General features: G+C 42.2%; 1 protein-coding gene across 3 annotated transcripts in view; it reads right to left on the bottom strand.

Annotated features, from left to right (window-relative positions):
* LOC122557711 (UPF0606 protein KIAA1549L-like) overlaps positions 1-15,137 on the bottom strand; it is a 267,459-nt gene that overhangs the window by 103,993 nt on the left and 148,329 nt on the right. For all 3 annotated transcript variants that reach the window (XM_043705603.1, XM_043705602.1, XM_043705604.1), the window contains one exon: positions 1,343-1,402. In XM_043705603.1, the coding sequence (XP_043561538.1) occupies positions 1,343-1,402 (60 nt within the window). The remainder of the gene's footprint in view (positions 1-1,342; positions 1,403-15,137) is intronic.

The raw sequence follows: 15,137 nt of genomic DNA, 5'->3' as shown, positions 1-15,137 counted from the left end.
CAAACAACATTCAGGTTTATTTGGAAACACTAGCTTTTGGAGCGCTGCTCCTTCATCACCACGTCATGAAGGAGCAGCGCTCTGAAAGCTCGTGCCTCCAAATAAACCTGTTGGACTATAACTGGTGTTGTATGATTTTTAACTTAATGCCTGATTAGTTCACCTAGGAATGCTGCTCACGCTAGTTGGTCTACCTGACTCCCATCTTGTTTGAGAAATTCTGCCAGCACAGCACAACGTTTCACTTCCTTTTCATAGTATCATTCATTGCATAGTTATAAGGTGTGAAGAAATATTTTCAAATCAGTGTTGTTTTGATATACTAAGTTGTTTTGGTGCCAAAAATTTTGCAGATTAGCAGGAGACCATCCATCCCGTTGTATCTGTGCTATCTCTCTGAAAGCATGCTCTACTTAACTTGAGGAAACAGAACTTTCTCCAGAGAATTTTAAGTATTTAACCAGATTGTACTTTGAACGCCATTGAAGATCCTAGCACACCACTGATAAAAAAAAATTGGTATGTTGAAAACAGTCTTAGAGCAACTAGGGAAGGGCAATAAATGTTAGCTGCCAATATCACTTACATCTAATGAATAGGGTATAGTAGCACAATAGTTCTCTTACAGGAAAGGCCAGAGGCAGGAGTTCAAATTCCACAATGGCAGCTAGGGAACTGAGTTAAATAAATCTGGAACAGAAAGTTGGTATCATTAACAGCAGCCACTGAAGTATTGGATTATTGTAAAATGCAACTAGGTCATAACGTCCCTTAGTGAAGGATATCTGGGGCTCCAGACCAAATAGTCTAACAAACTGCTTCAGATGCAGTCTACCACCAGGGATGGCAAGACATGCTGGCTTTGACTACACTCCATGAATAAACAAACAACAATTAAGGTTTTGTTCATCATTCTCTATAAATCTTCAGCAACTCTTAAAAATAAAATGTCCTGAGTTAAATAATTCACTCCATAGTTTTTACAATATTGGTTTTCCCTGAGGGACACTGGCCTAAATGTTCCTTCTCAATTCTTGCAAAAACTGACAAACCGTATCTTAACAAGAAAAATGAACTTCTTTGACACTAAGCTGCTGTGGATTCTAAATTTAGGTTCTGGGTTATTTGTACCTGACTGGAAATGGCTGATGAATGATCTTCTGAGCAATGAAAACCCCTCCAGTATATTTAGGTTGAACACAACATTAGTGGAGGAACAGAATCATTGGAAACACAGTTAACTCCATGTCATGATTAAGGCAATAACAATTATGCAACAACAGTACTTTAGACAATGTTGAGTGTTTTTGGAAAAGTATTTTATGTGATATGATTAACAAACCTGTAACAACCCAGGATTTCTCAGTCGCCAGTGAGGTGTCAAGATTTTCATATTCCAAAGCTAGAAAAAGGAAGGAATGCAAAATGAAATTTGTTTTGAGTGAAAACTGTATTTGAAATCCTTGTCAAAGAACTACATTAAAAAATCACAAACAGGAATATGAATGCAAAAGACAGGAAACAACAGAGCTGGACAGTATCTTTTGACAAGGATGAAATCGGTCTTTGCTGATTGAAACATTAATGCATTTGAAAATTGGCGGGCAATTCATTAGGAATTCAATGACCATGATTTCCTGGCTGGAATCTCACTTACACTCTCTCTAAATTCAAGCTCATCCAAAACTTTGCTTTACACCGGTTTCTGTTCTAAAAGGGCTGCATTTTAAAACTATTTTTCTTCTCCATTTCAAATCTGTCCATAGACTCTCCCTTTTCCAAACCCTGTAAACCCCTCCGTTTTTGAACTTTTGAAACTTCTCCATTCCTCTGAAAGTTGATCTCTTGTGCATCCCATGGCTTCAGCCTGCCTAGGCATGAAGCTCAGGAGTTTGTTTCCCAAAACCCTCTCAACCTCGCCGCTCCTTCTTTAAGCCAGTTCTTAAAACCTACTTCTTGGCTTAAGTTGTGGTCAATCTCCTGATATCTCCTGATGCGACTCTGTGTCAAATTTCTTTGGTAAGGGGTGCTTTACTACATAGAATCTGCAAGTTGCAATTTTGCATGACTTTGTAAAGCAGATTTCACACCATTAAATCTAAATGGCTAAAGAAAGCTTAACTCCCAGTTAAATGCCATCAAGATGATTGTCATTATGATCGATGATAAATTTGGAATACAAGAAATTCACCAAAGATCCTCAGGCAGCACCTTCCAAACCCACAACCACTTCCATCTGAAAGGGCAGCAGATATATGGGAACACCACCACCTTCAAGTTCCCATCTAAGCCACTCACCAGCCTGACTTGGAAATATATTGTTGCTCATTCACTGTCGTTGGGTCAAAATCCGGGAATTCACTCCCTAATGGCATTGTGGGTCAACCCGCAGCAGGTGGACTGCAGCAGTTCAAGAAGGCAACTCACCACCACCTCCTTAAGGGCCAATAGGGATGGGCTATCAATGCTGGCCAGCCAGCGATGCCCAAGTCCCACAAATGAATAAATAAAAAAAAACTTCAATTGCCTATTTGTTTAATACAACTATGTACATTACAGTGTTTAAACATATATTTGCAAGAACATAGCCCCCTAGCACGGCTTTGCACACAATTTGTCTAGGTGGATGCAATGGAGTGGTATGAAAGATCTCTAAATAGTGGGGGTGGGGATTGGGGCGGGGGCAGAGGTTCAGAAAATCATAAAACCAAAGGTAAAGGAAAAGGTAGGATGCTGCTTAGTGATGGGGTTGGATTGTTACCTGAAATAAAAAGGAAGGGACAGAATGTGTGAATGTCATATTGTACCAAGGGACCATAAAAGCGCAAGGACACTCTATTAGAACAAACATAAAGGCTTTCATTCTTAATGCAAAAAATATTTGGAACAAGTTAGACAAACGGATGGTGCAAATCAAGGTCACAAGGACTTTAAACTAGTCAAAGGAGGGAGGGGGCTCAGGTGAGCTTGTTAAAGTTTCGAGAACCAAGTAAAGAGAACAGAGAGTAAGGAAGAGGTCAGGAATCTAACTTCTAACTGGAGGTTCCTTCATTAGTAAGAAAATTGAAGCAATAGCAAGAAGCGATATACAGTAGGAAAGCTGAGAAGTGTGTATTGGGTAGAGTTGAGGAACCGCAAGGAGATAAAAGACCCTTGATGGAAGCTGTGTGCAATCCTCCCCAGCTGTAGTCAGGATGTGAGGTAGAAAACAAAATCAGGAAATAGAAAAAGCACATGAGAAAGATAATTTTACAATAATCAAGAGGTACCTCATGCAGGTGCACTGGGAAAATCAGGATGATAGTGGATCCCAAGAAAGGAATTTGTGGAATGTCTATGAGATGGTTTGTGAAGCAGCTTGCTGTAGAATCCATTAGGGAACAGGCAATTCTGGATTTGGTGATGTGTAATGATGCAGACTTGATTAGGAAGCTAAAGGTGAAGGAACTCCTCAGGGCAATGGCCATAATATGATACAGTTCACCCTGCAGTTTGAAAGGGAGAAGCTGGAATCAGATGTAACAGTATTACAATTTAGTAAAGGTAACTACAAAGACACGAAGGAGGAGCTGGCTATAGTTGATTGGAAGGGATGCCTATAGGGAAAACAGTGCCGCATCAGTGGCAGAAGTTTCTAGGCACAATTTGGGAGGCACAGAAATAATTCATCCCAAGAGGTAAGAAACATACTAAGGGGAGAACAAGACAGCCATGACTGATAAGGGAAGCCAGGGACAGCATAAAAGCAAGAGAAAAAGCATACAATGTGGTGAAAGCTGGTGGCAAGCCAGAGGATTGGGAGGCCTTTCAAAACCAGCAGAGGACAAATAAAAAGCAATGAAGGGGGAGAAAATGAAATATGGAGGTAAGCTAGTTAGTAATACAAAAGAAGATTGCAAGAGTTTTTTTTAGATTAGATTCCCTACAGTGTGGAAACAGGCCCTTCGGCCCAACCAGTCCACACCGACCCATTTCCCTCTGACTAATGCACCTAACACTATGGGCAATTTAGCATGGCCAATTCACCTGACCTGCACATCTTTGGACTGTGGGAGGAAACCGAAGCACCCAGAGAAAACCCACGCGCACACGGGAAGAATGTGCAACCAACACACAGACAGTCGCCCGAGGCTGGAATCAAACCTAGGACCCTGCTGCTGTGAAGCAGCAGTGCTAACCATTGAGCCACCGTGCCACCCCTAGATTTCTAAAAGGTAAGAGCAAGGTAGAGTGGATTTTGGGCAACTGGAAAACAAGGTTGGAGAAGCAGCAGTGGGGAACAAGAAATAGTCAAGGAACTGAATAGGTACTTTGCATTAGTCTTTGTGATGGAAGACACCAACAGCACACCAGTACTTCATAAGACTCAGGAAACAGAGATGAATGTAGTGGCCATTACTAAAGAGAAAGTGCTGGGGATGCTGAATGGTCTGAAGGTGGATAAATAATCTGGACTAAGATGGACTACACCTCAGAGTTCTGAAGGAGATTACAGATGCATTGGTGGTGATTTTTCAGGAATCACTTAGAGTAGGCAAGATCACAGGAGACTGGAAAATGGCGACTGTAATACTCCTGTTTAAGGGAGTTTAATGGGAGTTGTTTTCCATTTCTTTACAGCACAAAGGCTTCACACAAGTATGTCACCATTTTTGATTAAAACACCATCACCCCAGTCTCCTTGTTGTCCTTTATCTCACCTTTCATGGGACTGTCTAATCATAGTTTTAAAATCCTCACAGACAAGGTCTGTGTGTTTCAGGTCTCACAGCTCACCATGGGAAGCAAAGGTTCAATCAATTGCCTGCTGAGCATATACGTCGCAGACAGCTCCACACAACAGGTGTAAGCTGCCAATCAGTTGGTGAAATAATCGAACAAACTGGTTGTGATCTAAATCCAGCAGGGGGTATCACGACGGCTGGTTCATTATCTAACCCCTGTCATTTAAAATATATGCTTTAACATATACTGAATATAAGACAATTGTTTTTTCCAAAGACAGTCAGTGGAAAGGGTCAAAAGGTCTTAAGCATAATGACAAAACTTTACTCCTTGATGCAGAAGTTAATTAATTTACAAACACATAATATTCTATCACCAGCAAATTTAAAATACTGTTATTAATGTCATTTTTGTAGCTGCTTTTGCTCCATGCAAAGTAGCAGAATAGAGATACACTTTGGGTTCATAATGCAGTCGAATGAAGGAAAAGCTTTGTATCGGACTTCAACAAGAGTATTGCCAATCAACATCATTGCTGGTGAAATGCTAATAAGCAGCAGACTGGAACAAAAACAGAAAATGCCAGCAAAGCTCAATAGGTCTGGTGGCACCTGCAGAGAGAAATCAGAGGAAACATTTCAGGTCAAATGACCCTTCCTCAGAACTGATAATAGTTTGGAAAATGTCGGTTTACATGCAGAAGATAGAGTGGTGAGAGGGCATAAAGAATAAACAATAGGGATGGATAGAGCTCAAAGACAGACAAGAACAGTTGGACAGACAAAGGAGTGGATAACGATCCAACCAAGACGATGAATAGCTCTTCATGGGGACGATCAGTGGCTAAATATGGGTTGTGTGTAATAGCAGACCATGTGATAACAGATCCTGGTCTGTGGAGGTTGGCATAAGGACGTGGGAGCATTCAAGCCCAAAAGTTGTTGCACTCGATATTGAGCCCGGAGGGCTGCAGGGTCCCCAAGCGGAAGATGAGATGTTCTTCCAGCTTGCACGGAGCTTCGCAAAAGCACTGCAACAAGCCTCAGGCAGACATGTTGGCCAGGGAACAGAGTGATGCGCTGAAGTGGAAGGCAAAGCAAACTGGCCTTTTCTGTTTGTCAAGAATAAGAATACAAAGCTAGACAAAACAAATTGCATATCAAACGGTCATAGAGTCATAGAAATATACATCAAGGAAACAGATCCTTTGGTCTAACTCGTCCATGCGAACTATGTATCTAGTCCCATTTGCTAGCATTCGGCCCATATCACTCTTAAACCCTTCCTATTCATATACCCATCCAGATGTCTTTTACAAGTTGTAATTGTACCAGCCTCCACCACTTCCTCAGGCAGCTCATTCCATACATGCACCACCCTCTGTGTGAAAAGGTTGCCCCTTAGGTTCCTTTTAAATCATTCCCCTCTCACCTTATACCAATGCCTAGTTTTGGACTCCCTTACCCCGGGAGAAGACATTGTCTATTTATCCTATCTATGCTTGTCACGATTTTATAAACCTCTATAAGCTCACCCCTCAACCTCCGACGCTCCAAGGAAAATAGCCCCAGTCTTTTCAGCCTCCCTCTGTAGCTCAAACCCTCTAACCCTGGCAACATCCTTGTAAATCTTTTCTGAACCCTTTCAAGTTATACAACATCATTCCTATAGCAAGGAGACCAGAACTGAACACAGTATTCCAAAAGTGGCCTAACCAATGTTCTGTACAGCTGCAACATGGCCTCCCAACTCCTGTGCTCAATTATCTGATCAATAAAGGCAAGTATACGAAACGCCTTCTTCACTATCCTATCTACCTGTGACTCCACTTTCAAGGAGCTATGAACCTGCACTCCAAGGTCTCTTTGCTCAGCAACACTACCTAGGACCTTACCATTAAGTGTATAAGTCCTGCCCTGATTTGCTTTTCGAAAATACAGCACCTCACATTTTATACCTCTTATGCTTACATCCAAATCATTTATATAAACGATGCAAAGTGGAGGACCCAGCACCGATTCTTGTGGCACTCCACTGGTCACAGGCCTCCAGTCTGAAAAACAACCCTCCACCACCACCATTCACCGTCTTCTATCTTTGAGCCAGTTCTGCATCTAAATGGCTAGTTCTCCCTATATTCCCTGAGATCTAACCTTGCTAACCAGTCTACCATGAGGAAATCTGTTAAACATCTTACTGAAGTCCTTTAGATCATGTCTACTGCTCTGCCCTCATCAATCATCTTCATTAATTCTTCAAAAATCTCAATCAAGTTTGAGAGACACCATTTCCCATGCACAAAGCCATTTGACTATCCCTAAGCAGTCCTTGCCTTTACAAATACATGTACATCTTGTCCCTCAGGATTCCCTCCAACAACTTGCCCACCACTGATGTCAGACTCACTGGTCTATAGTTCCTTCGATTTTCCTCACCATCTTTCTTAAATAGTGGGACTACATTTGTAGACGACACTAAAGTCGGTGGAGTAGTGGACAGTTTGGAAGAATGTTACAGGTTGCACGGGGACTTGGATAAACTGCAGAATTGGGCTGAGAGGTGGCAAATGGAGTTCAATGCAGCTATATGTGAGGCGATGCACTTTGGGAACAATAATAGGAAGGCAGAGTACTGGGTCAATGGAAAGATTCTTGGTGGTGTGGATGTGCAGAGGGATCTTGGAGTCCATGTGCATAGATCCCTGAAAGTTGCCACCCAGGTGGATAGTGCTGTTAAAAAGGCATATGGTGTGTTAGGTTTCATTGGTAGAGAGATTGAGTTCCGGAACCGCGATATCAACTATAGCCGCAACTATACAAAATGCTGGTGTGGCCACACTTGGAATACTGTGTACAGTTCTGGTTGCCCCATTACAGGAAGGATGTGGAAGCATTGGAAAAGGTGCAGAGAAGATTTATCAGGATGTTGCCTGGTCTAGAGGGAAGGTCTTATGAGGAAAGGCTGAGAGACTTGGGTCTATTCTCATTGGAAAGAAGGCAGCTAAGGGAGGGATTTAATAGATACATACAAGATAATCAGAGGATTAGATAGGGTAGACAGTGAAAGACCTTTTCCTAGGATGATAACATCAGCTTGTACGAGGGGGCATAACTACAAATGGAGGGGTGATAGATTTAAGACAGATGTCAGAGGCAGGTTCTTTTCACAGAGAGTGGCAAGGGCGTGGAATGGCCTAACTGCTCATGTAGTCAACTCAGCCACGTTAGAGAGATTTAAACAATCCTTAGATAAGCACATGGATGATTTTGGGATAGTGTAGGGGGACGAGCTGAGAATAGTTCACAGGTCCGCTCAACATAGAGGGCCGAAGAGTCTGTTCTGCACTGTATTGTTCTATGTTCTGTGTTCTAATAACCAAACTCCAGTCTTCCAGCACCTCACCTATGGCTATCAATGATACAAATATCTCAGCAAGAGGCCCAGCAATCACTTCCCTAGCTTCCCAAAGAGTTCTAGGGTACACTTCTTGTCATATGTGGGAGGTTAGGGAGAGTTTACATGTTACTGAGGATAAAATATGCAATAAATGCAGTTGGTTGCGAATCCTATCAGATCAAATGGATTGGTTGGAGTGACAGTTAGAGACAATGAGGAATTTACAGGAGCAAGGGGGTGTGATGGATGGCAGTTATAGGAAGGGAGAATAGCCACAGATACAGTCACATAGATGGGTTAGCTCCAGGAAAGGTAAGAGAGGTGGGCAAATAGTGCAGGAGTCTCCTGTGGCTATACCCATTTCAAACCACTATGCTGTTCTGGAAAATGTAGGGGATGATGGAGTCTCAGCAGAATGTAGCACGAGCAGCCAAGTTTCTGGTAGCGAGACTGGCGGGTACGTTGGGTTCAAAGAGATCAATTGTGTTCGGGACTCTCCAGTCCGAAAAATCAGAATGGTGTGTTGCCTCCCTGGTGCCAAGATCAAGGATCTCTCAGAGAGGGTGCAGAATGTTCTCAAGGGAGAGAGGGCCCAGCAGGAAGTCATTGTACACTTTGGAACCAACGACATAGGAAGGGAAAAGATTGAGATTCTGAATACAGAGAGTTAGGCAGGAATTTGAAAAGGTCCTCGAGAGTAGTAATATCTGGATTACTCCCTGTGCTACAAGCTAGTGAGGGTAGGAATAGGAAGGTAGGGCAGACAGATGCATGGCTGAGGAGCTGGTATATGGGAGAAAGATTCATATTTTTGGATCATTGGAATCTCTTCTGGGATTGAAGTGACCTGCACAAGAAGGATAAATTGCACCTAAATTGGAAGGAGACTCACATGCTGGCAGGGAAATTTTCTGGAGCTGCTCGGGAAGATTTAAACTAATAAGGTGGGGGGGTGGGACCCAGGTAGATAATGAGGAAGGAGATCAATCTGAGACTGGTACAATTGAGAAAAGAAACGAGTCAGTCAGGGCAGGCAGGGACAAAGCAGAGAACAAGGTAGGACTGATAAATTAAACTGCATTTATTTCAATGCAAGAGGCCAAACAGGGAAGGCAGATGAACTCAGGGCATGGTTAGGAACGTGGGACTGGGATATCATAGCAATTACAGAAACGTGGCTCAGGGATGGGCAGGACTGGCAGCTTAATGTTCCAGGATACAAATGCTACAGGAAGGAGAGAAAGGAAGGCACGAGAGGAGGGGGAGTGGAGTTTTTGATAAGGAATAGCATTACAGCTGTAAGGAGGGAGGAAACTTCCAGAAATATACCCAGGGAACTATTTGGGTGGAACTGAAAAATAAGAAAGGGGTGATCACCTTATTGGGAATGTATTATAGACACCCTAATAGTCAGAGGGAAATTGAGAAACAAACTTGTGAGGAGATCTCAGTTATCTATAAGAATAACAGGGTAGTTATGGTATGGGATTTAAGCTTTCCAAACATAGACTGGGACTGCCATAGTGTTAAGGGTTAGGTGGAGAGGAATTTGTTAAGAACATTTTCTGATTCAGTATGTGGATGTACCTACTAGAGAGGGTGTAAAACTTGACCTACTCTTGGGAAATAATGCAGGGCATGTGACTGAAGTGTGAGTGGGGGAGCACTTCGGGGCCAGCGACCATGATTCCATTATTTCAAAATAGTGATGGAAATGGATAGACCAGATGGAAAAGTTGTAGTTCTAAATTGGAGAAAGGCTAATTTTGATGGTATTAGGCAAGAACTTTCAAAAGCTGATTGGGGGCAGATGTTCGCAGGTAAAGGGACAACTGGAAAATGGGAAGCCTTCAGAAATGAGATATCGGGAGTCCAAAAAAATATATTCCAGTTCGAGTGAAAGGAAAGGCTAGTAGGTATAGGGAATGCTGGATGACGAAAGAAATTGAGGGTTTGGTTAAGAAAAAGGAGGCATATGTCAGGTATAGACAGGATAGATCAAGTGAATTCTTAAGAGTATAAAGGCAGAAGGAGTATACTTAAGAGGAAAATCAGGAGGGCAAAAAGGGGACATGAGATAGCTTTGGCAAATTAAGTTAAGGAGAATCCAAAGGGTTTTCACAAATACATTAAGGACAAAAGGGTAACTGGGGAGAGAATAGGGCCCCAGGAAGATCAACAAGGCGGCCTTTGTGTGGAGCCACAGAAAATGGGAGAGATACTAAACGAGTATTTTGCATCAGTATTTACTGTGGAAAAGGATATGGAAAATATAGAATGTGGGGAAATAGATGGTGACGCCTTGAAAGAGGAAGTGCTGGGTGTCTTGAAATGCATAAAAGTGGATAAATGCCTAGGACCTGATCAGGTGTACCCTAGAACTCTGGGAAGCTCGGGAAGTGATTGCTGGGCCTCTTGCTGAGATATTTGTATCATCGATAGTCACAGGTGACATGCCGGAAGACTGGAGGTTGGCTAACGTGGTGCCACTATTTAAGAAAGGTGGTAAGGACAAGCCAGGGAACTACAGACCGGTAAGCCTAACATTGGTAATGGGCAAGTTGTTGGAAGGAATCCTGGGGGACAGGAACATTCATGTATTTGGAAAGGCAAGGACTGATTAGGAATAGTCAACATGGCTTTGTGCGTGAGAAATCATGTCTCACAAATTTGATTGAGTTTTTTGAAGAAGTAACAAAGAGGATTGATGAGGGCAGAGCAGTAGACGTGATCTATATGGACTTCAGTAAGGCGTTCGACAAGATTGCCCATGGGACACTGGTTAGCAAGGTTAGATCTCATGGAATAAAGGGAGAACTTGCCATTGGGATACAGAACTGGTTCAAAATAGAAGACAGAGGGTAGTGGTGAGGGTTGTATTTCAGACTGGAGGCCTGTAACCAGTGGAGTGCCACAGGATCAGTGCTGTGTCCTCTACTTTTCATCATTTATAGAAATGATTTGGACGTGAACGTAGGAGATATAATTAGAAAGTTTTCAGATGACATCAAAATTCGAGGTGCAATGGACAGTAAAGAATGTTACCTCAGATTACAACGGGAGTTTGATCAGATTGGCCAATAGGATGAGGAGTGGCAGATGGAGCTTAATTTCGATAAATGTGAGGTGCTGAATTTTGGAAAGGCAAATCAGGGCAGGACTCACACATGTAATGATAAGATCCTAGGGAATGTTGCTGAACAATGAGACATTGGAGTGCAGGTTCATAGCTCCTCGATAGTAGAGTTGCAGGTGGATATGACAGTGAAGAAGGCATTTGGTATGCTTTCCTTTATTGATCAGCGTATTGAGTGCAGGAGTTGGTAGGTCATGTTGAGGCTGTACAGGACATTGGTTAGGCCACTGTTGGAATAGGTTGGAGGATTTGAGCTATAGGGAGAGGCTGAATAGGCTGGGGTTGTTTTCCATGGAGCGTCAGAGGCTGAAGGGTGACCTTATAGAGGTTGATAAAATCTTGAGGGGCATGGATAGGTTAAATACACAAGGTCGTTTCCCTGGACTGGTGAAGTCCAGAACTAGAGGGCATAGATTCAGGGTGAAAGGGGAAAGATATAAAAGTGACCTAAGGGACAACGTATTCATGCAGAGGGTGGTACATGTGTGGAATGGGCTGCCAAAGGAAGTGGTGGAGGCTAGTACGATTGCAACATTTAAAAGGCATCTGGATGGGTATGTGAAGAGGAAGGGTTTGGACGGATATGGGCTAGCTGTTGGCAGGTGGGATTAGATTGGGTTGGGATATCTGATTGGCATGGACGAGTTGGACCGAAGAGTCTGTTTACGTGCTGTACATCTGTATGACTCTATGACCTGATCAGGTTCTGGGGATTTATCTGCCTTTATGCAGTTTAAGACGTCCACCTCTACCTCATCTGTAATATGGACATTTTTCAAGAGGTCGCCATTTATTTCCCCATGTTCTCTTTCGTCCATATCCTCCTCCACAGTAAAGAGTTAAAAATCACACAACACCAGGTTATAGTCCAACAGGTTTATTTGGAAGCACTAGCTTTTGAAGCACTGCTCCTTTATCAGGTGGTTCTGATACTCCTTGTGATGAAGGATCAGCACTCCAAAAGCTAATGCTTCCAAATAAACCTGTTGGACTATAAATTGGTTTTGTATGATTTTTACCTTTGTACCCCCCCAGTCCAATACCGGCATCTCCAAATCACTTCTTCACAGTAAACATTGATGCAAGATACTCGTTTAGTACCTCTTCCATCGCCTGCGGTTTCACACATAGGTGGCCATGCTGATCTTTTAAGGGGCTCTTTTCTCTCCCTCGTTACCCTTTTGTTCTTATTGTATTTGTAGAATTTTGTGGGATTTTCCTTCACCATATTTGCCAAAGCTATCTCATGTCCCCTTTTTGCCCTCCTGATTTCCCTCATAAGTATACTCCTACTGCCTTTACACTCTTCTATGGATTCACTTGATCTCTGCTGCCTATAGGCTTCCTTCTTATTCTTAACCAAAACCACAATTTCTCAATAATTCAGCATTCTCCATGCCTACCAGCTTTGCACTTCACCCTAACAGGAATATACTGTCTCTGGACTCTCGTCATCTCATTTTAGAAGGCTTCCCATTTTCTAACCGTCCCTTTACCAGTGAACAACCTTTGAAAGTTCTTGCCTAACACCACCAAAATTGGTCTTTCTCCATTTCAGAATTTCAAATTTTGGATCCGGTCTATTCTTTCCCATCACTATTTTAAAACTCCTCGAATTATGGTCACTAGTCTCAAAGTTCTCCCCCACTGACACCTCAGTCACTTGCCGGCCTTATTTCTGAAGGATAGGTCAGGTTTTGCATCTTCTCTGGTCGGTAAATCCACATACTGAATCAGAAAGCCTCATTATAATCACTTGACAAATTCCTCTCCATCCAAGCTCTTAACACTATGACATTCCCAGCCTATGTTTGGAAAGCTAAAAGCCCCTACCATAAATCTATCATTGTCACAGGTAACGGCGGTCTCCTTACAAATTTGTTTCTCAATTTCCCGCTGACCACTGGGGCATCTAGTGTATGGGGGGAGCTGGCGTGGTGGTTCACCCAGAAATCAGAAAGGTGGCGACGGCTGCGCTGTTCTTATCAGGGATAATTTTGTGGCAATGACATTACAGCTGGTGAGCAGGAGAAGGAATTGGGACAACAGAAAGTGGCCACTAATAATAACGGATCATCCTGAAGTGTTAATTCGCTTTCTCTCCACAGATGTCAGCTGAACCACAGAGTGTTGCATCTTCTTTTTTTACTTCAAGATTTCAAACTTCCAGACTATTTTGCTTTGCAATATAAGCGCACGGTTGTTCTTTAATGTCCTCTGCTGGATCACTTTTGCTGGCATAGGTGTTTTTTTCCTGTCCTCACAGCAAGATTAACGAGGTGTTGAACTAAAGAAAAGGCATGAGGTAATACTGCTTTTCAGAAACAGTGCTGACTCCTGACCCATGGACTGTTGCGCTCGCATTGCTTCCAGATGTGAAGCTACTCCAGTGGGAAGATCCATGGGGCCAGGATGGATCAAGCACAACTTTCCATAAATAATTTAACAGGCAGCTCCAAAAGAGTTCTCATAAAATGAAGATCAAGAGCTTTCCACAGCCCTCTCCTGAGACACATACCCAGAAAGCTTATTTACAAACAGATTCCATGTTCAGGAAGGCACAAAAGAAAATGTGACTTGTCCCATTACAACACCTTTAGCTTAGGAAAACCACAGTAGTCCATACTCAGAAGAAAACCTGACCTCAAATCCAAGAAGGAAATATTGGGAAAGATAACCATATAATTAGTATTTGGTATAAATTTTTAAAGAGTATTTTAAAAGTCAAGAAAGATCAAAACTCAGAGAGATTAAGGGAGGAAATTTCACAGCTTAAAATCTAACATTCTCTCTTACTTATGTATATAATATTGTCTGGTTTCCAATGATTGCTTCATTGGTCCTGCTGACATTGACTTGCATCATCCATCTCATTTAATTCATCTTGACTCTCCTGCAAATACTGAAGTCGTGTGTGATTGGACAGATTTGTTCAGTTACTTTATGCACTAGACTTAGCCTTGTTGTACAGGCAAGGTTCATAACAGCTCCAGTTCAAAAGCTCTGAATACTTCCCCTACGTCTGTCTCTCTTCTACCCTCCTTTTGTCAAAGATCATGGACTCGGTGAAGCAAGGTCGGGATTCAAAGTGTGAAAAACATCTATAATGGATTATTGCTTTTCCAGCTGTGACATTAGCACAATTAACAACAATAACTGAACAGATGGAATTCCAACATTTTGGAATGGTGTGAGGGAGTGACTTTTTTTATTCCCAGAGTATATCAGGGTTTGGGACTAAATCCCTCAAAGTGTGCTAGAAGCAGTTCCATTAATAAATTAAAAAAAACACTTGAATATGCAAATGAAGCAGCGCAGCCTTCAGAGCTGCAGACCAAGAGTTGGGAAATGGGATGAGTCTGGATAGCTCTTCTTCAGCTGTATCAGACACGATGAGCGGAATGATCTCATCGTGTGAGACAAATTCCCCTTGTCCTATCAATAAAACTTTGACCTAGATTAGAAATCTTGTCTTTACAAAGGATGGAAACCTTAACTTAAAAATGGTGGATAAAGTCAATCACCTTTGTCTCTTCAGGTATCCCTATTTCCACGAAGTTTTAGCCTTTATAAATATTACTTGATAAGGAAAAGTGTAAGAAAAGGAACTCCTGCAGTGTATGAAATTCCCTTTCTTGTTTCTATGTTTTATTGAGACCTGTCTCTTGATTAAAATTTAAAAATATCAAACAGAGGGATAAAGTTAGCCTAGAGCAGTGTTTTTATGGAGCAAGAGGACTGTACTATTTTCTGGGTCTGTAGATTGTTAAGGTGCAAAAATGGTTGTTAGTAGAGTGATGTGCTCTTCCTGTCGAATGTGGGAGTTTAGGGGGAGCTTTCATGTTACTGATGATTATGTTTGCAGGAAGTGTCTTTGATT

Source organism: Chiloscyllium plagiosum, chromosome 16, assembly GCF_004010195.1.
Source record: "Chiloscyllium plagiosum isolate BGI_BamShark_2017 chromosome 16, ASM401019v2, whole genome shotgun sequence".
Lineage (NCBI taxonomy): Eukaryota > Metazoa > Chordata > Chondrichthyes > Orectolobiformes > Hemiscylliidae > Chiloscyllium > Chiloscyllium plagiosum.
This window is presented reverse-complemented; position numbering and strand designations above follow the sequence as displayed.